This window comes from Zingiber officinale, chromosome 4A, assembly GCF_018446385.1.
Source record: "Zingiber officinale cultivar Zhangliang chromosome 4A, Zo_v1.1, whole genome shotgun sequence".
Taxonomy (NCBI): Eukaryota; Viridiplantae; Streptophyta; class Magnoliopsida; order Zingiberales; family Zingiberaceae; genus Zingiber; species Zingiber officinale.
Window position 1 is genome coordinate 158,543,767 of NC_055992.1, and position 23,591 is coordinate 158,567,357.

General features: G+C 36.0%; 2 protein-coding genes across 3 annotated transcripts; one reads left to right on the top strand and one right to left on the bottom strand.

Moving 5' to 3' along the window:
• Window positions 1–3,892: 3,892 nt before the first annotated feature.
• LOC121971895 (serine--tRNA ligase, chloroplastic/mitochondrial-like) lies at window positions 3,893–11,310 on the top strand. Its single transcript, XM_042523400.1, has 10 exons — window positions 3,893–4,198; window positions 4,266–4,417; window positions 5,236–5,329; window positions 5,444–5,592; window positions 5,660–5,752; window positions 6,890–7,069; window positions 8,984–9,150; window positions 10,185–10,319; window positions 10,406–10,499; window positions 10,697–11,310. Exons 1-10 carry the CDS (start codon window positions 3,964–3,966, stop codon window positions 10,976–10,978), a joined length of 1,581 nt encoding a protein of 526 aa, XP_042379334.1. The 5' UTR covers window positions 3,893–3,963; the 3' UTR covers window positions 10,979–11,310.
• A 751-nt stretch (window positions 11,311–12,061) lies between these two features.
• LOC121971897 lies at window positions 12,062–23,126 on the bottom strand. 2 transcript variants are annotated; one of them, XM_042523402.1, is made up of 12 exons: window positions 22,748–23,126; window positions 22,543–22,644; window positions 21,570–21,650; window positions 20,971–21,080; window positions 20,738–20,873; window positions 20,560–20,658; window positions 14,937–15,042; window positions 14,444–14,844; window positions 14,200–14,373; window positions 13,908–14,105; window positions 13,264–13,581; window positions 12,062–12,266 (listed from the first exon to the last, which is right to left on the bottom strand). In XM_042523402.1, the coding sequence occupies exons 1-12, from the start codon at window positions 23,018–23,020 to the stop codon at window positions 12,174–12,176; spliced, it is 2,091 nt and encodes a 696-aa protein (XP_042379336.1). In that variant the 5' UTR covers window positions 23,021–23,126; the 3' UTR covers window positions 12,062–12,173. The 2 variants fall into 2 exon arrangements, with proteins under 2 accessions (XP_042379336.1, XP_042379335.1); XM_042523401.1 differs by having other exon boundaries at window positions 14,444–14,850.
• Between the last annotated feature and the right edge of the window lie 465 nt (window positions 23,127–23,591).

Sequence of the window (23,591 nt, forward strand, 5' to 3'; positions counted from 1 at the left end):
CAATCTTGGAAAAGCCTAGGCGGTTATGGTCTCGCACGATATTTATTTCCAAACAAAACATAAAATAACTAATTAAATTTATTTTTTAATAAAATAATAAATAGTAAATTTGTCCATAAATTTTTTTTTTCAACTTTTTATACTTTTATCTTGTTTTTGCTAAAAAAAAGAAAAGATAACGTCTCACTTTAAAAAAAACTTTAATAATATAATTTTAAATCCAACAATATTATAATATTTTTAAATATTTTGATTTATAATTTTGATCCAAATTAACCTGAAATGTTGGTAAACCCTTTAATTTGATCAAACTTTTAATAAAATATTAAATTGATAAATTTGATTAGTAATAAAATTAATAATATTATTATTAATTTGATTAATAATAATATTATTAAAATAAATAAATATAAATATAAAAAATTTATTTAGGAATTTTTTAAATTTAATAAACTTTATAGACTTTATTAAATTTCATTAGACTTTATTAAATTATCTATTAATTAAGTTAAGAATTAAATTTCTCTTCCCTCTACACACAACGCAGCTATCCAAATCGACTTCAACTTCGACCTGCTTGCAAGTAGTCGACGGAAGCATCACCGGCCGCCTCAAATAATTTTTCTATTTATTTTTCTCCTTTCCAGCGCACCGAAGCTTCACTGGATGACACTCATTGTTTCCCATCATGAGCAACCGGAGAAAAAAAATCTCCACCTGCAGTCCACCGCCGTGAGTCACAGACATAGAAAAGACTGCAAGCGGCTGCTATTCCATTCCAGTTGTTCCGATCCATTCTTTTACCATTATAACATCAGAGAACGACATTTCAAAGGACTCTCAGCTTCACATGAATGCATGCTGAGAGGTTAATGAAGGTCGCCGAGAGGTTAAATAAGGACATGGCCTTTAAGATCAAAGAAATAATCAAAAACGAAGAGCGGGAAGATAAAGAACTTATTTATAAAAAATTAAAACGATTTGAAGTCTATAAAAATCTCAAGGATGAGGAGAAGACTTTTTATTTTATTTTTAAAATTGTACCAAGTGTTTTGGAGAGCTTTTATTGGTTGAAATTTATATCCAAGGATTTCTAAAAGAATCCATGGAAATCTATTAAAACTTTGGATACCAAAAGATTTTCATAGAGTTTTAAAAAGTCAAGTTTGAATACCATGACTTTTTAAAACTCTATTAAAATCTAATTTGGATACCACTAGATTTCTATAAAGTTTATAAAAGTCTAAATTGAATACACCTAGACTTTTAAAATCTACAAAAATCATTCAAAGTAATTAAAAGTCTAACATTGAATACACCCCCTCAGTCTCACATTACGTGGTTCTGTTGCAAAGTGAGAAAAATGTTGTATCAAAATGTTTCCATGCAGGGGAGCCACAAGGATGACACATTATACCTTTTTCATGCACATGCTCATGTTGTCACCTCATATAGCTTACTGTTGCAGTAGATGCATACACGTGTTGGAGTTTAGTAGTAAACTAGAAATAATACATAATTTTTCATGCACTCTTTTTCTTTTTCTTACCCTGCTATGCGACTACAATACTTATAACAAAGGTGAGTATAGATTCTGTATTCAATCAATTCACTATCTTCTTTCTAAAATATCATGTAGTTATTAATGCAACAATAAATTTTCTCTATAGGCAAACTTAAACCCCTCACTAATTTTTTTTGTATTGTAGAAACTATCAGGCATTACGTTATTAGTAGGAAGTAACTCAGACATCAATTGACATATGTCATTATAATATCTTTCTAAAAAATGATGTTATACCTTGATGTTCAATAACCTCGCAATAACTGATAATTGGGAATGACCAGATAGAATCCCTTCGCACACTTTTCTTTCACTAACCTGTAAACATATCATATATTTGCTAAACTTCGAGTGTTGGTATTTCATCTATATTTGAATGATCAGCAGTATTCATAGTATCATAAACCATTGATTACATTGCATTCTTATTAGATGATGATTCCCCTAAAGGAGTTGTGCTAAAAATGAAGAAGCAACCAAAGTTCCAATACGGTGAGACAAATAAGGCTCTTTATAACAATACCCGTTGTAATAATTAGGAACAAATCCTTTTTTACATAGATGCACTTTCAGAGTGTCCTCATCACGGAAAGCTTTATTTTTACATTTGGAATGATTACACGGACAATGTAACGTGGCACCATCCATTCATTCTTGACGACTCTTTGCAAAATCCACAAACTCCTCAACTCCAGCAAAATATTCATCTTGGATAAATCTATTTCTAATCTATTATATATCCAATCTTTGTTAATGTACATTGTATCATAATAAACATAAGATTGATTACTTAGTAAATATACAATTAATACAATAGAGATAATACACACATGATTCAATGTATTCATAAACCATATCATGAATATAAAAGATTAAGTATATAATTAAGTTGTCCTTTCAAATCAATGATACTAGATAAAAATTCTACAACTTGCTAAATTAGGTTAAAATCAACCAGAATATAATACTACACCCTAGAAGCGATAATTTCTTGGTCGTGAGCTAAGGGTGGCCAAGAGGGCCAACTAATCCAATAGCAATGCTGGCCAAGATGAAACGACAGTGAGTCCTGAGTCGGCCCAAGCTTGCTGCCACAATCTCAAGGCCGGCCAGAGTCGCCGACACGAACTCAGGGCTACCCAAGCTCCCTGCTACAACCTTGGGGCCGACCAAGCTTGGGGCCAGCTGAGGTGGGGGTCGGTGGAGGCCGGGTTCGGCTATAAGCTCGGGGCCAGGCAAGTCGTCACCACGAGGTCGCAGCCGACCAAGATCATCACTGTTAGGGTTTAACTACCTGTAAAATGAAGATCGAAGAGGGAAAGAGAAATTATATCGATAGTGGGAAGATCAACGGAGAAGATGTCGGAGGAGACGGACGTCGGAGATGGAAAGGTCACATGAAGAGAGGTCACTGGAGGAGATGGTCGTCGGAGGTTTCACAAACACGCAGTGGAGAGGTAGACGATTGTGCAAGCTTGCCCTAAATCGCTATAAATAGCGATAGAATTATTTAGTTCCGTCACTAATTAGCGATGACACTTTTATCGCAATAGAATTATTAGTTCCGTCACTAATTAGCGACGACACTAAAAGTGTTGTCTCTACTTAGATACGGAACTAATAGTTCCATCGCTAATTAGCACGATTTAGGGCAGGCTTGAGTATTCTCGCCCTATTGTCCACGTGACTAATTAGCGACGAGGTTTAATTCTGTGTCTAAATAGCGACGGAATATTTACTCTGTCACTAATTAAAGATGGAATTCAAATGTCCGTCTCTATTTATAGACGAATAATTTATTTCCGTCGCTAATCTTTACCGATTCACTCATTTTTAAACTCGAAACGGTCAAAATAGAGACGAAAATATAGGTTCGTCTCTAATTAGAGACGGAAGTATAATTCTATCTTTAATTAGAGATGAAAGTATAATTCCATCTTTATATTAGCGACAGAACGATAATTCTGTCTCTAATTTCGTCGTTAAATGGTAGTTTTTTCGGGTGATTATATATAATGGGTGTATATGATAACTAATAATAATGATTAATATATAAAAAATAATAATTATTTTGACTAAACTAAAATAATTTTATGGTATATTATAGTAATTTTAATAAAAAATAATAATAATAATAACAAAATGCTTTTGTAATAAAAAGAGAATTAATACTCGATTCGACTCGCTTCAGCTCACTTTGACTTTTATAGCCCTATCAGATCCGTTTAAAGCCACCTCACCAATGGAATAAGTCGCTGGGGGTATATTTGTCATTTCAGTATAAATAAATCACGAAAGTATTTTGTGAAAGATATTAAATACTTGGTGAGGCTAATCCCGCCTCCGCTCTGCTTCCGGGGGTCTCCAGCCGCCGGCGCTGCCGCCTCGCCACAGCGCCCATGTTGCTGATAACGAGCGTCTGTTCTGGAGGGATGGCCTTCCACGGTCTTTCTTTTGTTCACTCCATCTGCCGCCCTCCGTCTCTGCTCACTTCTATCAAAGCCCTAACCGTAGCTTTTCCCACCATTAATCCCCGGCATCGTCTCCTTCGCCGGTCACCTTTTGATTCCGCTATCAGGGCACTCGCCTCCGCCGCTGTCTCGACGGCATCCCCGGTGTCGCAAGAAGGAAAAGGTGGCACCTTTATTATGTTACCCTATCCTTATTTTATGTTTTCTCTTTCTGATGTTGCTAGTTGCAGTTTCTGCGAAGGCGCAATGGAAGGCCGCCATTGACTTCAAGTGGATTAGGGACAATAAGGATGTTATTGCTGCCAACATAATGAATAGAAATTCTAATGCAAATTTGAATGTCGTTCTTGACCTGTACGAGAAGTTCCTCAATCTTCAAAAGGTCAGGCCTTTCTTGGTCTTCACACTTTATGCCAACTTCATTCTTCGGCTGTTGATTATTCTCAAAACAATTTGTATCATGTTTTCTAAGGCCCTCTCTATTATTGTAGCTTTCCCATAATTTATGGTATTTGGATTTAGCTTTAGTAAAATCCTTTGTAATGTGATTATGGAGAGAATTTATCATGGGTTCCTCTTTTTAACCATTCAGTTTTATTGCTAATTTACTGTCATCTCAACATACAATGAAACAAGAAATAGTGACTTTAATTATAAAGTTATCCAAGATTAAGAACAACAGTGATATGTATTCTTCAAGGCAAAAATACCTGATAGTCTTTCCATGCAGAACTTCTGAAGGATCTGTTGATTTATTTGATCACATGAAGTTGGCATTGCTCATGCAATTTTGATCTCAATGAGGAACACTTCCATAGTTTTTGCTTTTCTTATCCATCATGATTAATCATGCTTGGTCTTAGGTTGATGTATATGGCTCTTCGTGATGGATGGAGCCTATAAATTTGCATTGCAAGATGTGTTACTTAAACCTGTCATTCTTATTCTCACGTTTCACATTAGGTTATATAAATTAGTGAGGAAGACTACTCATTCTTTTTTCCTTAGGAATATGAGCACATAAGCCCTTTGCATAAGGTTTAGGCTTGGCACAAAACGCAAGGTTGCTGCCAGCCAAACCTGCGTCCAACTAGAACTAAAATTCTTGGTAGTCCTTATATATTAATGCTGATTAAAGGATTGATACTGAAAATACTTATGATAGTCCTACAGCCATATTTTTTTTGTCACAAATTACAGGAGGTTGAACGTCTTCGAGCTGAAAGAAATATTGTTGCTGAGAAAATGAGAGGAAAGATAGAAGCATCTGTGCGTCAAGCCCTTGTACAAGAAGGTATGAAGGAATTTTTAAGGAAGTTTGCCTCGCAAAACTAAATGTTACTTGATGTGATCAAGTTATCATTATATCAAGTATTTCACTCTTTGTATCTCAATCTCATTTCTTCAGGCAAAAATTTGAAAGAAAAACTTGCTTCCCTTGAAGAAGATCTAGTGCACCTAACAGATCAACTTCAACAAGAAGCACAATGTATACCGAATATAACCCATCCAAATGTTCCTATTGGGGGAGAGGAAAGTTCTGTAATAAGAAAGATGGTACTGCTAGTTTATTGACTCCTCAGACATTGTGTTCCTAAACTAAAATACTAATCATGTTGACTAGGTAGGAAGTCCAAGGGAGTTTACCTTTAACATCAAAGATCATCTTGAGCTAGGAAAGGAACTTGATCTGTTTGATTTTGATGCAGCTGCTGAGGTATTTCTTGACCTAGTGTTTAGTGAACTTATTTTCTTGGCTTATAAGTGTATGTTGCTTGTGTAAGGACATTTGGCTTGGTTTATTAATTTACATTTACCTATTATGTGTTGTGGTAGTAGTTTAGCAGCTAATGTATTACTAGAAAATTTTAGTGAATTGGTTAGATATAATTTTGACCAATGTTCTAAAAATCGTCGCCTAGGCACTAGACACCAACCAGCTGCACTGAAAACATGCTTGTCGGCCAGCCAAGCGGCTTTGGTGCCTAGGCGGGATTAGACGGTCCTAGGTGCCGACTAATCGATCAAATCATCTAGGCACCGCGAAAATAGTATAGAGTTTTCATGATTTTTTTAAGTGTTTAATTAAAGTAAAGTACTAATTTTTAAAGTTTATATTCATATTACTAACTACAATATTTACTTTCTTTTTTTTTTCTAGATTTATACAAAAAAAAAGTTGGATGTCAACAGGTTGAATAATCTAGTATTTGTCCAATTTAATGCTAGATTCTTGAACAAACAAAAGAGAGAGAAAGAAAGGAATGTCGATGTCCTTCTTGCAAAAGATACTTCAAATGCATAGGTTGGATTGTGGATGGTGGGGAAGATGATGAAGTTGAACTAAGTTCCATGATCACTTGGCAAATGGTTGATGAAGCAACTGGAGCAGATGAAAATCTACAACTTGAAGAAACTTTAGAGTGAGAAAACTTCATGAGAATGATTTGACATCCAAAGAAGAAGAGGATCACAATGATGATATTGAGTTTGTTCGATGAAGAACAAGTTGTTAAAAATTATGGAGAGGTAGAATAAATTTATAATATTTTATTAGTTATGAAATTTTGAACTCATTTTAAATTTGATGTTATTGTGTTGGAGTTATAGAATGTGATTTATTATGTAATTTATGTTGATATCATAAAATCCATCTAGCGGTGCCTAGTCCCCGTCTGGCGCCCGACTAGCTCCTAGCGAATTTTAGAACCTTGATATTAACTATCCTTTTAGCATATGAATTTGGTTGGGAACATGAAACATCCTTTCCACCATCGCTTATATGAACTATATTTGCTTGCTTCCCTTATGGTCTCTATTTAAGTTCATGTTACATATCTACATTCTTTCACAGGTCAGTGGTTCGAAGTTCTACTATCTAAAGAATGAAGCAGTCTTGTTGGAAATGGCTCTCATTAATTGGGCAATTGCAGAAGTCTCAAAACAAGGGTTCAAGCCTCTTATTACTCCAGAGATTGTAAGATCATCTGTTGTCGAGAAGTGTGGATTTCAACCACGTGGGCAGAATACACAGGTTTGGTTTAGTCATGTATCTTTAGAAATTTGAAACTTTGTCACAATGATAATTGTTTCCAATAGCTTGTTTGGCTCATTAGACTGGTTCTTTCATCAGGAGAACGTTTTCCCCAATTATCAAACTCATTTGATGCAATTTGATTCCTCACAGCTATGTTCATTTGATCCGAACCTCTAGGGTGACTATGAGAAAAAATTAATTGGCCAAGCTCTGCCATGTAAGCAGTATAAAGTATAAAGGGATATTGTTTTCAATAGCTCATGTGGCTTCTGTAGTGGATCTGCACGTCAAAGATAGTTATTTTTTCCCCCTCGTCCCAACTTGTTCAACTCGATTCCATGCGGTTATGTAATTATGTTGTCATTGGACTCAAGTCTCCAAAGTATAAGCAAGAAAAAATAGTTGATCAAACTGCCATGGATGCTCAAAATAAGATTACAACTAACAAAGTAAAAGGCAATTAAAATTTGGAACATTTGAAGGATTTATATTTTCTGTGTAAATTTTCTGAGTTATTAGCTTTGGAAACCATCACATTATTTCTATTATTGCAAGAAAGGATAAATTATACTTGGGAACTTTGTTTGCTCATGAACACTGCCAGTTGGCACAAACTTCATTGCTTAGCTATTGAAACAAAATGGGTTACAAGTTCCTGCTACATTATGATCTGTTTGACTCTCTTGTGGATGGGAGCTAAAACATGAGACACATCGTTCTTCAAGGGGCATCTTTGCAAAGCTAGTCTGCCATCTTGATTCTTACTAGAAGTTGTAAGTTGACAGTAGTGTGAGAGGCCCTCTTGAGGTTGCTTGCACCAGAGATGGGACATTCCTGGTGACAATTGAGGCAGTGTTAGCCAACTTTGCATCAGATTCAATCCACAGGATGTTGATGTTTATCTTTACCTCAAGTTCAATCTTGTTACTTTGGAGTTTTGCATCAAGTGGGAAGATTGGTGTTAGGACATTGCATGAAGCTATCCAGCCAGGAGCCTTTGCTATCTCTGAGAAATCTCCTAGGCCAGCTGAGCCAAAGAGTAATATAACAGATACATCAATGTTGAGTTTTATGGTGCCTGTTACTTGAACCTGCAATCTGTATAATGCCCGGCTGGTCAATGAGATGGCTGAAGTGTACAGAGTTTCTTGGAAGCATCCATCAAACGATCGTTGATTCTGCCAAGACCACAACTTCCAGAAAGTCATGCTATACTTAAATTTCAACCCTCCCAATCAAACTTACTGAATTGAGTCGCCTAACTGAATCAACCTGATTGCACGACCTGATGACCTAACCAACTTGCTCGGCCGATCAACCTACTTGGACTACGGTGGAGGTGGAGGGTGGAAATGAATCTATTGATAGAACGAATGACTTCAACTTGCACCATATTATAATTTTTTCCTTAGTATTATATTTTTTATTGATGAAAAGAAAATTTTCTATTGACGATGAATTTCCATCACACTGTATTAGATTTATTTTAAAAAAAATGGTAGAATATTTCTGTGCAACAATGAAGTTGCAACATAGTTTTTCCACTTCATAGCTCGTGGAGACTGCTTGCTCATTTGCATGTAGTATGTGGATAAAAAAAAAAGCCAGCCTGGTGCACGAAGCTCCCGCTATGCGGGGTTTTAGGAAAGGATCCATTGTATGCAGTCTTACCTTGCTTTTTGCAAGAGGTTGTTTCCAGGATTCGAACCCGTGACCTTTTGCATGTTGTATGTGGATATTGTTGTAAATTGTGATTTTGCTAGAGACACTCTGCCCGCTAGTGATAGAGTTTTAGATGTTCATCTTGCAACATGTCTTTTATTTTTTAAGATAATTTAGAAACTTGACTGACTATTTTTTGGTTTTCAGATATAAAATGGATGAAACACTTGGTTCTTATTTTCTTAACAGGTATATTCTATTGAAAACAGTGACCATTGTCTCATTGGAACAGCAGAAATTCCTGTTGGAGGCATTCATATGGATTCAATTCTTCTTGAAGCAGATTTGCCCTTGAAGTATGTGGCCTACTCGCACTGTTTCCGCACTGAAGCTGGTGCTGCAGGCACAGCTTCAAGGTCAGTTGATATATTGTTACTTTTGCCCTTGATAAATATAATTAAATTTTGAACTCTAACCAATGCATCAAATAACACTTTTCTAAAGCAATACCTTTTTTGTTCTCTCTTCTCCTAGCTTCTTCTTTGTTATCTCAAAAGATAATATGGCAAAGGTGAATGTGTTAGCGTTTTCAATGTGTTTGTAACTGTATATATAGCTATATTGAGGTATATATGCCTATTGACTCATATTTATCCACATCTAGCTTGTTACACAAATAGAAAAAGTTCCATAAAGAGAGAAATGATAAAAGTTTGCCGAAGTTAACAAAGGCGACGTTGGTGGATCAGTTGAGATGCTTGATGATTGATAATGCAGGACCCAATAGTTTGTGAGGGGAAAGTTTAATTTTTGACTTTCTTACTTCTTGACCAAGGTTTGAATTCTCATTCTATTTGGGCTCAATCGAGATGAGATGTGTTGTTGGTGCTGACAGTGTACCAAGGTGGTGTCAGTCAGCATCAATTTGCAGGAGGAAGAATTAAGGAGGGAAGGAGCAGCAATAGGGGAAAAGAAAAGATGTGATGAGACGGATGTTTGAAGTGACAAAATAATTAATCTTGTTTAACATCATGTAGTCAAAAGATAATAGATAGATAATATTTCAACTTGAGGCAAAAAGAGGAAAGGAAGTGCTTTATATGTTTTCTCCACAAATCTACGCAAGGGTGTTGGCTATTTTGGAGAGTATCGCAATACCTGATTATGTCGCATTTCATGCACACCCTTTTGTTGGCAACTTCTGTGATAGAGACCACTAAGAGATATTGAAGTAGAGACTACTTAAAGAGAATGTTTATACTCATATTATTATTAAAGACTCCATCATAACACCTAAACCTAATGATACATATCTGGGATTATGAACATATATAACACTGATATTACTATCGACTCTAGCACAGTAGCATATATGACAGCATGCTATACCAAGCTTTAAAATAGTATTTGAATGTTCTTTTTCATGCTAAATGGTGCTATTCTTGAGCAGAGGCCTTTACAGAGTTCACCAGTTCAGTAAAGTTGAGATGTTTATATTCTGTCGTCCAGAGGATAGTAACCTATACCATGAAGAACTCATCGCCATCGAGGAAGAACTTTTCAGCTCTCTTGGACTTCATTTCAAGTACTTGCTAATATTTTTCTTTTATTTAAGGATATATAATGTATTCTACTAGGATTGATTATAATGCTCATGGGAATCTATTCCAGGACCCTGGATATGGCAACTGGTGACCTCGGTGCACCTGCATATCGCAAGTTTGATGTGGAAGCATGGATGCCAGGATTAGGTCGGTTTGGTGAGGTATGCAGATGCATTTTCTAAAATTTCTCGTATATAATGGCATACACAACTAAAGCTGAAGTCAAGCAAGCTTTTTATTCTGGTTCTAGCACTGAAAGTTAATTTTGGTTCTTTCTGTGTAAAATACATCCCTGTAGCTTTAAACATGCTATTCAACTACTATAGTCATGTATGTTATTGTATTCTTTTTGGAACAGATATCGAGCGCATCAAACTGCACAGATTACCAAAGTCGGAGGCTGGGCATCCGCTTCCGTCCATCTGATGCATCGACAATTTTGAAGAAAGGCAAGAGCGGCAACCAGACACCAACACAATTTGTGCACACCCTGAATGCAACGGCTTGTGCCATTCCTCGCATGATTGTGTGTCTGCTGGAAAACTTTCAGGAGGAGGATGGGTCTGTGGTGATTCCGGAACCACTAAGACCATACATGGGAGGACTGAGTGTCATCTCTCCGAAAGCAAAAAGAATATGAGAACTCTCAAGTTGAATTCCTCGTTGATAATTTATACATTCAAAGTAGAAGATTGAAAGGTTTGCATCCTGACGATTTTTGCATTGGAATCACAGAAAGCAGAACAATTTGGCAGCGGAGGGGTAGCTCCATGATAATAAGTTTTCTTCCCCATAATTTTTGTTCTTCAACAGCTGATCCTATAATTCAATGCTGCTTGTCGTTTAAGGCGAAGAAACGCCATGTGAGGAATTTAATTCGAGCATAAACACCAACTCCATGTTATTGATTTAAGACATGAATTTTGTTTGGATGGACATGACATTATTTAAAACTTCTTTAAGCACAACAAACATCAGGTGCTCGATTTGTTTTTTGTTCACATGCTAAGGAACCTGATGTTCTAATTGTTCATTTGCTATATAATGTTATATGCAACCTGTACCTCGGTTTTGATATGTTGCGCGATTCCCCTGCCCAACTGATTGCGCGGGGGTGTTTGGGAGTGATCCGGGCATCTAGAAGTGTAAATCAGTCGCTGACGGAGTCGCACATGGGGAGGACAACATATCTCAACTCCCCTTTACCCATCATGTCTTTGTTCTTAAAATCCTCATCAATTTTTATAGTATAATAGCTGGGTAGAGGTGCAAATGAATCAAATCAAGTTATACAATAAAATATGGATATTCAAGTTTGAGTTCAAAAAACATATTAACTTCTTTTTTTTTAAAAAAAAAACTACAAAGTACTAATGGGTACATAAGATCAAGAGAATTAGAGAAGGGCAACAGAACATTAAGCTCAGCGGGTTTGCTCGAATGATCATGCTACAAAATGTCAATGTTTCCTTGTGGTGTGAGATAAAGTTAGAACTTATACAAATTAGATGTGGAACGATGCGTTCGATCTTAGATCCATATAGATCTGGTACCAAGATTTCAACTTCTTGCCCAACAATGTATCAATTATCTAACATTAAATATCTTAATATTGGTTCGTGAAGTTTACCTCAATGTTCAAGGTGTTTGGGCATAGTTGGAGTTGAATTATTCTTTAGTAGCCCCCTAATGCCAACATACAGAGAACATCAGCTCCAGAGCACACCAGTAGAAATCATATATCACAAGTTTATTAAAGATGTAGACCAATTCAATAATATAATACACAGAAATAAAAAGTTCAGAAGTAAAAGATTAGAATTTACACGACAAATCTAGGAAAAAATATGTTGAATAACGGTATCGGCATTCCCATTGTACTGCATTAGGAGATGAATTGCGTCGGCCCGGGGCAAAGCCAGGAATTCCTGCAGACATCAAGAGATTGTATCATGACCTTTAAACTCAGTAAGAATGAGAAAAGCATTCACAGAATAGAATTAGGATTCTTTTCAAAGGGAATAAAAGCAGAAGAATAAACATAATATTCTTGAGTCCTTGTTGATTTGTTAAGAGAGATGCCTTTATGTTAAACATGTCATGACCATGCCATTGCCACATTTTGATATACAGCAGCAGCACATAAACCAAGATGCACCCAAGAATAACAAAATACAACTACAAACAATCTTTCTTTAGATGAAAATCCATGCTCTTATTTTTTCGTCTTAGGAAGTTAAATGTTTTGTTGCGGGAGATGAAAGGTGAAGTCGTAGCCTTTTGGAATAAGAAATTTATGGTTTAATATGCCCTTCTATACCTTTAATGGAATAGATTCCTGGGCTCAAAGCATAAAAGCATGAAACAAGTTTAGCTAATGAATAAACACACTAGAAGAACAGTGGATCAGAAAATTTTATGACATCGAATAATTTCAGCAGAATGATGTAGAATATTATCTTTATTTCAGACAGCTCAATTAAATAACTTCACCTGCATGATTATAGGCATTTAATGTTTCACGTGACAAATTACAAGCTACATAAATAATTACATGAACATCATTATTCAGGTTGAAAGAATGACAAAAGTTTGTGCATTCGATGTGTTTGAATATTTCTTTCCAACAGCAGAATTCTATGAATTTAATGAAGAAACAAATTTCCAGAGCTTTATATCGATAACCAGCTTGAAACTCGAAGCATCATCTGTCTGGCAAATAGTGATTAAGATAACGATAAGCTTAATGACACACCACCACTTGGAAGGGGAGGTTTTAAATGAACTAGGTTCACTTTGTCGATGAGTATAGGATGATAGGAGCTGAGAAAATAGACAAGTTGCAAAACAGATGCAAAGTATCCTATAAAATTGTGTACTTGCAATGCGAGAAAAGAAGCGTAGTAATTCCAGAATAAGACTTACCATAACTTTAAGAATGGCATTTTCATCACAAACATTTTCACCAGGTGATACTTGAGGGCTACTACCATCTTCCTGAATTTTGCTATTAGAATATATAGACATTTGAGAAGATCCATTTGTATCATCTGTGGATGCCTTGGCTGCAGAATGACTGAGAAATCGGTGCTCAATTTCTTTTAGTTGATCTATCTTCAGGAATTGCTCAAATCTGTCTTTGCACATCTGAAGCTTAAACCATTCACTATGTGTATGAAGTGTCGCTCTCACTATTTTCATAAGTTGAGGTTCTTGAATACCAAGCTTCCAACCCATTGCCACCTGTCCAAGGCACAATGGTGTTATATAACACAAAAATTGTAACTACACATTCTGGAAATAATGAACGTTTATCTAGAATACAACAAACTGACTCGGCTCTATGTTGGAAACATTTCTCACATATTAAATAACTAATGACTATTACTTGGGAAGAGACTTAGAAATTTGAGGATGATTTTGGTCAAACTGTTTCTCTCTTTTAGTGCTTAACCAACCAGTGAAGTGAATGTGGAATGCCAATTATGGTCAATCTATAAGCATGATTTACAAATCCACACTGATGAAAAAAACTAGTTTTTGCACAAACCAATGAACAAGAAATTCACCTGCAATGAGGTTGCAAGGATGGATAATGGTACTGCTTTTGTAAGAACATCTTCACATGGTTTAAGCAGGCATGCCAATGTCTCTTTCAAAGGCTTCAACAGATCTTCATTTTTTGAAGCTAAAGGGGCTAAATGAGTGCGTGCCACTGTAAGAGCCTTTTCTTGATCACCACTATTGACTAGAGAAAGAAACTCAAACTGAAAGCATTTGCATAGATTAGAATGACTCCCAATCTTTTGAAGAAAATAGGCAAATGACAGTTTATCAAACATAACAATATAGGATAGTTACCTGCTTTAGCTGGAAAAGAAGATTAGGATTTTGGATGAAGAAGTCTGGATCTATCGCATTTATTTCTCTGACAACTTTTGCAGTCATCCCCTTGTAAGTCAGCTCCCTCATCTCTAAAATTATATCATATTTATTCTCTACATTTTTCATGCTTTCAGATAAATGTTTTGGTACCTAAATAAGCAAAGAATATAGTCAGTCTGTCAATACTCCACATCCAAGGAAAAAACAAAATCAACCTTACTCGATCGTCTTGGACGGTATCCTCCAAATAACCAATTGGCCCATGAGAAATTTCTTGAGTAGGAATCCCAGGCAGAGAAGAGGATGATGGGGAATACTCTTGTTCTTCGACACGTCCTCTCCATTTTTTCCGTCTCTTTTGTCCTGTCGCATAGTTTCTGCTACTCCAAGATCTTCTACAAGAAGTATCTTGATGAGTAACATCACTGGTGCTGCAATTTTCATTATTGTCAACCACTTCAAATGCAAATCTTATTTCACAGATGCTTGTTGAATCAGCATGAGATTCTGGAACACCTTCAGCATCAGCATTATCCACAGAAGTTTCACCATCAGAGAATTTACTGCTAGTGCATTCTATGTTTGACGAAGAGCAATCTCTTGATGAGTTGTTTTCTTGATCTGATGCTATAACAAAAATGTTAGAGAAAGGCATCAATAACCATTACCTAGTACTGTATTTGAGGAAAAATTCAGTATCTATCACTTTATACCTGGTGGAGAATGAGACACACCATCAACAATGCCCCTATAAATACAATACTCATGAACAAGCTTGTCAAGAATTGAAAGATCCAGTTTCATTCGGCATAGTTCATTCTGTAACAATTCAAAGGAAGAAATAATGAAGACATTCTACCGAATAGGTTCTCATGAAATAGTGCAAAAGGAAGGGGGGAAATGTTAATATGTCAAGGGCTGATAACTTCTGCATGCTATGAAGCTACCATGACCTACTGATGAGAGGTACAGCATAGTAAAATATACATCTACAGTATGTGTGAATCTCGCTTAACCAAGCCTTTTATCAGAATGCAATAATCAGCACAAGAGTATATATCCTTGTATACTATATAAGGAACTTCAGATGGTTTACATATGCCCATTGCATAATTGTGAAGGTATATTATAAATGGCTAGGTAGCAGTTTCAGAAATCGAACAAGTACAAGGTAGCTGATAAAGTCTTGAAGTGTTTTTGCATTATGCGCCTAATGGTAGGATGTATTTAGCACCATTGCTATGAAAAGTTGTGTATTGATCTGCCTTTGGCTTTTGTATCAAATTGGAAAAATTGTGCACATAGCATGTTCTATCTTGTAGATTTTGTAAAAGAAATGTTGGATCCCTTCATGCATATGCTAGAATGATTAACTTAAATCCTTTAGCCCTTAATGAATCAAATAAAGTGCAATGCCTCTTCTCTCGTTCACAGTTGTTCCAACGATTTTGACACCCTATAAAAATCCTCTAAACCCTTCAATGAGTTTGTTTGACATTTCCGCATGTTTGTGAACCTAGAAGAGTTGTTATTAGCATCACGAAGTTTTCATTGAATTCACCACTCTAAAGATCTTTAGTATTCAAGAGAGGAATTCTTAATTGACCATTTTTTATCTCCCTTGTTTATCATTGCTTTATTTTTGTTGAGCATTACTAGCTAGCATTACTGGTATTTCCGTTCTGCCTCCAAATAGGCCCCTGTACAACAGCTTGACAACACCATTGTTGCCTTCCTTGTGGTTTGTCATTGCTCCACATCCAGGACGAGACCAAAGCTCATCTTCCCTCAACATTAATACTTGCCTACCCTTCATGTCACCAAGATGAGCCCTTTTCAATGATACCAATGACTCCTCTTTTTCCCATTCATGCCTTCTGCCACAACACCTCTAGTGCCTTCAAGTTCTATCCTCCTCCTCAGGTTCTCTCCTCCTCAGTTGTTAGGCTTGTCACAGAGATCAACATCGATCTCGACATAGTTGACATGGCATTGCTACATGTTCTGATCAAGAATTGATATCCCAGTACCTAGCATGGTATGAGGTGGTAAGCCTTACTGCTCATTATCATATTCATTCACTATTTAGAATACTTGATTCACAATGTATTTTAACTAATAAATTCAACAGTTATTTTGAACATATTGTGATAGATACAAATATAAATATTTTTTATTTAACCATTACTTAATTTAGTTATGCTTTTTAATCACACAAAATTCACCTATTTCATCAGTTATGTTCCACTTGCATAGTTATTGATGTTGGAGAAACAATGCATGTTTTTTTTTTTTGTAGTTGGGTTCGACTATGTCATTTTGAAGTGTCGGCAATGTGGTTTAAGTTACAATGTGCATTAAGTACGCATGGACTTAAATGGTCCTTGTTGACTCAACGGAATCAAGTTGGTTTTTGGAGGAACTTAGCGGTTTAGGATGAGCGGTGGAGCTATGGAGTAGGTAAGAGGACTCTTTGGCATGGAACATTTTGTGGTAGTTGTTGCAGTTGTGGAGATCATATGCTCAGTGATTCAACAACCTAGAACAAGATGGACTCTAGGGCATGAAGCATTGGGTCATAGATTCATATGCATGGTTAGATGCTGCAAAGCAAGCTCAAGGAACTTAGTACATTCAATGGTTCAGATGCCTTCATCAAGTAGATTGAAGAGCTATAGGCATGAGAGTTATGAAAGATTACAAGAGTGAATGGAATTTTAGGGCTTTTGTCTTTGAATAACATCATTGTAAATGATGTGTAAATGTTAGGTGCAGGTAGGCTACTTAGTGGCTTGGTTATGAAGCCTTCAACCAGGGATTATTTATCCCAAGTTGTAATTCACCAACCAGCTCGATTTCGGGCCATTTTGTAGGCTTACAGTAATTGTAAGCCAAGTGAAGGAGGGACCACCCAGTTGGAGGCAACCAAAATAGAGTGGTTGTTAATTGTTATGCTCATTATGTAAGCCATTGTGAGCTTTAGGCATGAGGGTTGCATGAAAGTACTCTCTATCTTCTTTGATCAAGAGAAAGTGTTCAAAGGTCTCCAAGGCTTGGAGCTTAGATCAAGGTTAAAGGTTTCAATTCAAAGTCTTGGTAATCTTCTTCTCATTTAGCTTAGCATTTCATTTTGTATTTGACTGAGGAACGCTTTTTATAAACAACCCCCCTTGGTTGGGTGTGTAGAACCTTACCCCTATTGCCTCCTATAGAGGGGTGATTATTAGTGGTTTTGTTGGGTGACACACCAAATGCAACATCAGGCCGTGGAATACAAGCGGGGTCACCAGTGCTAGGTTGTTTCTTTGATATTACTGCAACTTTTAATTTTACTAGATTAAATGGAGGCTATACTTTTTTTTTTCAAAAGTCAATAATCTTTTAGACCTTTTGTTAATCATTCCCTTCATTTGTGACACATAATTGACCACTAGGAATCAAATTGTGGTTCATTATAGAGAAATATCCTATTAAGGTTTGCATATTAGCAAGGAAAAATATTAATCATATAACCATTTGTCATAGTAAATCATTCGGATATAAGTTATAAATGACAACATTACTGCTAAAAATCAAGGAAATAAAATAATAACAATGCTTAATCACGTCAAAATTAAAAAAAGTTAATCATCCAGAAGATTTTTTTTCTTATTAGAAAATGACTAACAAATTTTGAAACATCATTTACCAAACCAATAGCCCTTCAAAAATATTTAAGTATTTAAGAAATATTTCATGTTTGCAAAACACATTTTTGTTTTGATGTACCAAACATGATTTAAATATTTAAGACACTGAAATATATTTCTATCTTTCAAAAATTATATTTTCATTGAACATAAAATTCTAAATAAAAACAATAATTTCCAAACAAGGTCATAGTTTTAAAATGCCTCCATAATTCATGCTTCAAAATTACTGTCCAGACTCACATCAATCAGCACCATTTTGTCTGTAAATAATATAAACCAAGGAGATATTATCTAGAATAATCGGGAATTTCATCTAGTGCTAATATGAAGAGATAATGGTTTATAGTTAACCGCTAATATAAACTTACAATTATAAGAAAATCACTCGTTAAACTATCATTATACTTAACGTAAGTAATTGCATCGGCATTATTATACATGTACTTCATCAGATCATAGAATTAATAGATATTATCCTCTTTTAAAAAAATCAAGATAATTGTCTATGAAGTCAATCATAAGCTTAAGTCATGTGCAACTTCTTTTCTAGATATTATTCCAATGGTTATCTCGATCATCTTGTCAAAGATGAACAACTACAGTTTAAGTTTTTGTTTGACTTCTGATTCTTCTCTTAATCACTCTTTCAGAAATCTTACACTGTGGCATAAATTTAGTTCTTCTATAATTAAAACAACACTACATGCCAATTTTATTTTTGTAAATAGGATTGTTAGAATAAGTTTGCAAATTTGGAAATACACAGTGCAATTTGGAAGCATTAAAATTCAGCCCTATAGGGGAGAGCAAACTGCAATACAGGAAAGCCACCAAAATATATGCAAAATAGAACAAGCTTCACTTCAGAATGTGCCAGCACAAGGCAAAACCAGCACCCAGACCACCATAATTTCGTTTAAAGCTGCACTTTGATCTGTCTCGCAAAAATATTGCAATTCACCATATTTTGACAGCATATAACGACTATTGGGGGCCTAAAGTGAGTTCTAGAAATTAGAACTTCAAGAGCAGAGATTCTATTAATCCCAAACCAATGTTATCGACATCATGATCAGGGGTAGAATAGTGTGATCCTATGGGGGCAGCGCCGGTCACATTCAATTATAAGATGAGACCAGACTTTGATTCAACTAATGAAATCATGCAAGTTCATGCAAATCAGGAATTTAACCTCCACTTAAATGTTTCTCACACCTCTCTCACTAGCTTGCTCCCCTAATGTAATGGTTCAGTGCAATGACCCCACACTATCACCTTTATTGTTGAGATCTACCTTTTCCTTCCTCAGTTTGGTCATTTAAATGATTAATACATCAATATTTAAGAACTATCGATGTTAGCTCTCCAGATCTCACCCTCCCTAATCCAGCTAGATATTTCCCACCTTTCAGTATGGCCTCTCCTCACTTTCTTCTTCCTTTATCTACTCCTTCCTTTTGTCTCGTCTTCCTCCTTCCTATGGTCCTCATTCTCCTACCCTCTTTTCTCTATTCACAGCAAAGTACATCTCAATTTGCTATAGTACAGCAGCTATTAGCCTTGCCAAACTGATTTGATTTTCTACATAAATTGATCAATTACAAAAAATTGTTAGTGTCTCATGATGTCTCTAAATGAATAGATTGTCGCTGCAGATTTGCTCAAGTTGTTGATGTTGTCGATATTTGCATAATTTGCCTGATAAAACATGTGTATTAATATTCTTCTGAACAAAAACAATGGATATGGCACTTTTTTTTGTCATTTAGGTGTTACCAATGTGACCTGGACGTTATGGGTTTGAGGACTCTACATTGGCGGAAGCTTCGTGCACCGGGCTGCCCCTTTTAGATGTTCCCAATATGTGAAATATTTACCATTGGTTTGAGTACATTTTAGGATTGTAAAATCCTAATTTCAGATCTTATGGTCTGAGTTTATACCCTTCAATAGTTCTTCCCGGTTTAAATGAGTTGACAACCTATCCTTGAACAATCTTGCTCATTCCAATTGCACCATCCCCTAAGTTGCATCATTCTCCTAATTGACTTGACACCCATAGCAGGCACTGAACTACTGAAGAGTATTAGTTTGTGTGTCAAACCTCACCACTACAACACCTTATAGTCTTATACCATCATCTAAACACTTCTGCACTATCTTGGATGTCAAAGAGTCCTTATTTGGGTAGCAAGGGTTATTTTTTTCCTTTGTAATTCTCTTATGCTTTGAAGTGCCAATGGTCATCAACCTACCCACTAAACTTCCTTTTTCTCACAGTGATTTATTGGATGAAGACAGCTGTTCACACCAGCAACACACACACAAACATATTGTGAATTAGAAATGTATCATCTTATTTTAGCTTTGGCATTGACACCATAATTCATGAAAAGTCAATATTTGGTAGACAAGGATTATCACCTTAAGAAGCAATCATGCCTAGGATAGTTATTTTAAGGACTAAGCAGTCCATATTTTATCCAGAATATGCGGGTATATAATTCCAGCTTTTAAGCTATTAAGTGCAAATGAACTCGGCATTCAATTGGGAGTTATGAAGAAAAAATCGAAGTTATATAATCATGGACTAAACAGTAATTTTGACAGTACGACAAAAAGCAATGTGTCAGTAAAGAAGAACCTGAAATGCATGAAACAGATCTCCTTTTGCCATTCTTAAGCTATCAATGGCTCCTTGTCTTGTCAACTCCACAGCATGTGCTATGGCTTGAATATCAACCTGAATGTTTAAAGTCAAAGAATGAGTCAAATCTAATAATATCTTGAAAAGACAAAACCTAATCAAGGCAGTTACGAACTTCATCAAAAGGAGGTGCCTCATACACAGTATCCTGTGGTGTCACATGAGGATCCCTGTCCTCAAGCAATAATCTTTCCGTTAGATCCAATATAGGAGATGAAACACCTTGACGGCAGCAAAACACTTTATGGATCCTGCATACAACAATTATAAGGTCACAAACAACAGACACAAGTTGACATTAGCAAACATGTTTTTTTAGACAACAGAAAAAGGAGGATAATAGCATACCCTATTAGGTATCTTAACGTCAAAGAAAAAATTGGATCATAGGCGTGCAAATGAGCTCTTAATATGGAAGACAGGAGGCCAGCAAGATCCGATCGCCTTCTTTCAGACCACTGATTCACATGAGACATTGTAGTTTTTTCATATTCTAGATCTTACAAATGTACAATAGAATTAACAGGCAGACAATAAAACCCTACTTATAACTTTCAGTTAGGCTATCACTAAAAGACATTTTAAGCATAGAGAAAACACTTTTCTGTTTAGAGCATATAAAACCTGTATATTTGTAAAATTGTTTCTACCATACCCAAATTACAAATCAAAGACCATGCAGAATGCCCATGTTCACATTGTCAAAAAACAAAGGATGAGGAATAAATTAGATTTCACCACATAACCTTTTAGGATCATGGACTTGATCTAAACTACAAACAAGCACATAATTTTCTACAGTTATGCATTGACTGTAAATAAAAAAAGTAATCATATTTACATAGAGAGCTTTGGCAAAAAATGTTTATAAACGAGAAATCCATTTATATTACTTGTATAAGTCTGAACAAGAAATAAATTGTCAATTGGAGAATATATGTCAATACCTCATAGGCCACAGGAGAACTTTGGTCATCCTTGTCAAATATTAATGCCAAAAGCAAATGTTTGAACTCCTCATAAGCTTCCTTCAGATGGTGTAGAAATGTCAGCACTTTAAAAGGAAAAAACTGTCTAGTTATGAAAAATATTGGTTAAACATGAGGAAAAAAAAAGGTCTTAACAAAGAAAAAAAACTGTAGAAAGACTAAAATAATTTTAATGATTGTATGACATGATTTATGACTCAAATTCTTCTTTCTGCAAATGCAACAAAATAGTGATAACATGAAAAATTATCACTTTATAAAATGATTTTTACATCTAGAAATTTCAGTCAACTGTCAAGAAAAGCTCAAGCTTTAGTTTCTTCAACTCGCACAATTGTAAACATTTGTGTCTGCTGTAAAGACCATTTTCATCCGAACACCTCAAATTCTAGTCCAAAGTGTTTATGAATCTATGTATCCTAAATGCTTATCTGAATCCTGCCAATCCTGTGTTTATGAATAGAATGTGCTTATCAAATTTTACACATAGAGCCTAGTCCTATACAGCCTAGATAGTTAGAGAAGATACTAGGTATATGAAGCTTGACAGTCCAGTGTAGTTCTATACAGCTTATTGAATTCTGATACATCAAGTCTATTCTATACAGCCTAAGTAGACGGATAGGCTACTTGGTCTTCATTCTATGTTTAGTTTGTGAAATGCAATGTTGCTGCAAGCATTCTAGCTTGACAGCCATGTTGCTGCAATTTCAGTATATGCAACAAAATTTAGAGGGGAAATAAACAAAATGAAACAGGTAGAAGCAAGGGACATATCCCAAGACGCAAACAAAACTAACGGTGGTTGTGAATTTCCTATACCCAGCCATATCCAACCATATCATTCCTGCCCTATTCATAAAAAAAAAAAAAACAAAAAATCAGCGGTATAAAGGTTAAAAATGCAGAACGAAACGAACAAATTACTGACAGGGTACGCATCGAGGGCACGAGGAGCGAGATCAACGCGAAGACACTGGATAGCCGAATCACGGTCTCTCGCCGTCCCACTCCTCAAAAGCTCTATAAATTTCTACAAAAAAGAGCAATTTTTACCGCATAACGTTTACCCTCCTCCATAAAAAAATTATCTTTCAGACTAAAAAAAAGATAAACTGATTTAGGCTAAAAATTACCTGTTTCTGCAACCAGAAAAGGATCCGGCGATCGTCAAGGAGCGCGGGGACGTGGAGGCGAAGCAGGTCGACGGCAGCGTCGACTTCGCCAGCCTCGATGCAACGGCGGATCTGGCGGATTAGGCGACGGGAGCGGTAGGACGAGGAAGCGGAGGATGAGCAAGGGGAGAGGGGCGGCGAGGCGGGGTCATCGGGGAAGAGGAGGCGCTCGGATTTGGCGAAATCGATGACGAGGGAGTCGAGCGCGTCCCAATTCACCGGCACGGAATCCATCGACCCCCGCGAGGAGAGAGATGAGATCTTCGAGCTTCCTGATTCGCCTTCTTCTGGAGCCTTCCTTGATAGAGCTATAACAGTTTTGTTCTTGGTGGAGAACGGGGACACGGAACAAGAGCCTCACCTTCATTGATCTTTTATAGCAACGTGAAAAAAACAAGAGAAATTTCAAAGTAAATAAATTAATTAAAAGAGTAAAAGAAATGCATTTAAAAAATGATTTAAATTTGGTATCGCAGGTATAGGCTGGATCGAACTAATGTGGTAAAAAGATAGTTAGTTCGTCCTAATATTTTTGTGAATTCATCCTTAGATCACTACAAAGAATAGTGGTCAAGATATAAGAGAAAATATTCTTATAATAACAATAACAATCAAGCCTTTTTCTACTAGGTGAGGTCGGCTGCATGAATCCTTTTACGTCATTGAGTTCTATCTCCTATTACATCATCATCTATATTTAAATAAATTTTATCTTGTTTTATTGTTACTAACCAAATTTTTTTTTTGTCTTCCTCTTCCTCGTTTGATATGCATGTTTATCATAGTTTTACATCGCCTAACTGGA

Bases quoted from the DNA above. Each gene is read 5' to 3' on its own strand.
- LOC121971895 (XM_042523400.1), top strand. From the start codon at position 3,964: ATGTTGCTGATAACGAGCGTCTGTTCTGGAGGGATGGCCTTCCACGGT. The intron at 5,593-5,659 runs GTACTGCTAGTT...CATGTTGACTAG, and splicing joins GTTCTGTAATAAGAAAGATG to GTAGGAAGTCCAAGGGAGTT. The intron at 7,070-8,983 runs GTTTGGTTTAGT...TTTTCTTAACAG, and splicing joins CACGTGGGCAGAATACACAG to GTATATTCTATTGAAAACAG.
- LOC121971897 (XM_042523401.1), bottom strand. From the start codon at position 23,020: ATGGATTCCGTGCCGGTGAATTGGGACGCGCTCGACTCCCTCGTCATC. The intron at 14,851-14,936 runs GTATAAAGTGAT...TTTTTGTTATAG, and splicing joins TGTGTCTCATTCTCCACCAG to CATCAGATCAAGAAAACAAC. The intron at 14,374-14,443 runs GTAAGGTTGATT...TTGCTTATTTAG, and splicing joins ATACCGTCCAAGACGATCGA to GTACCAAAACATTTATCTGA.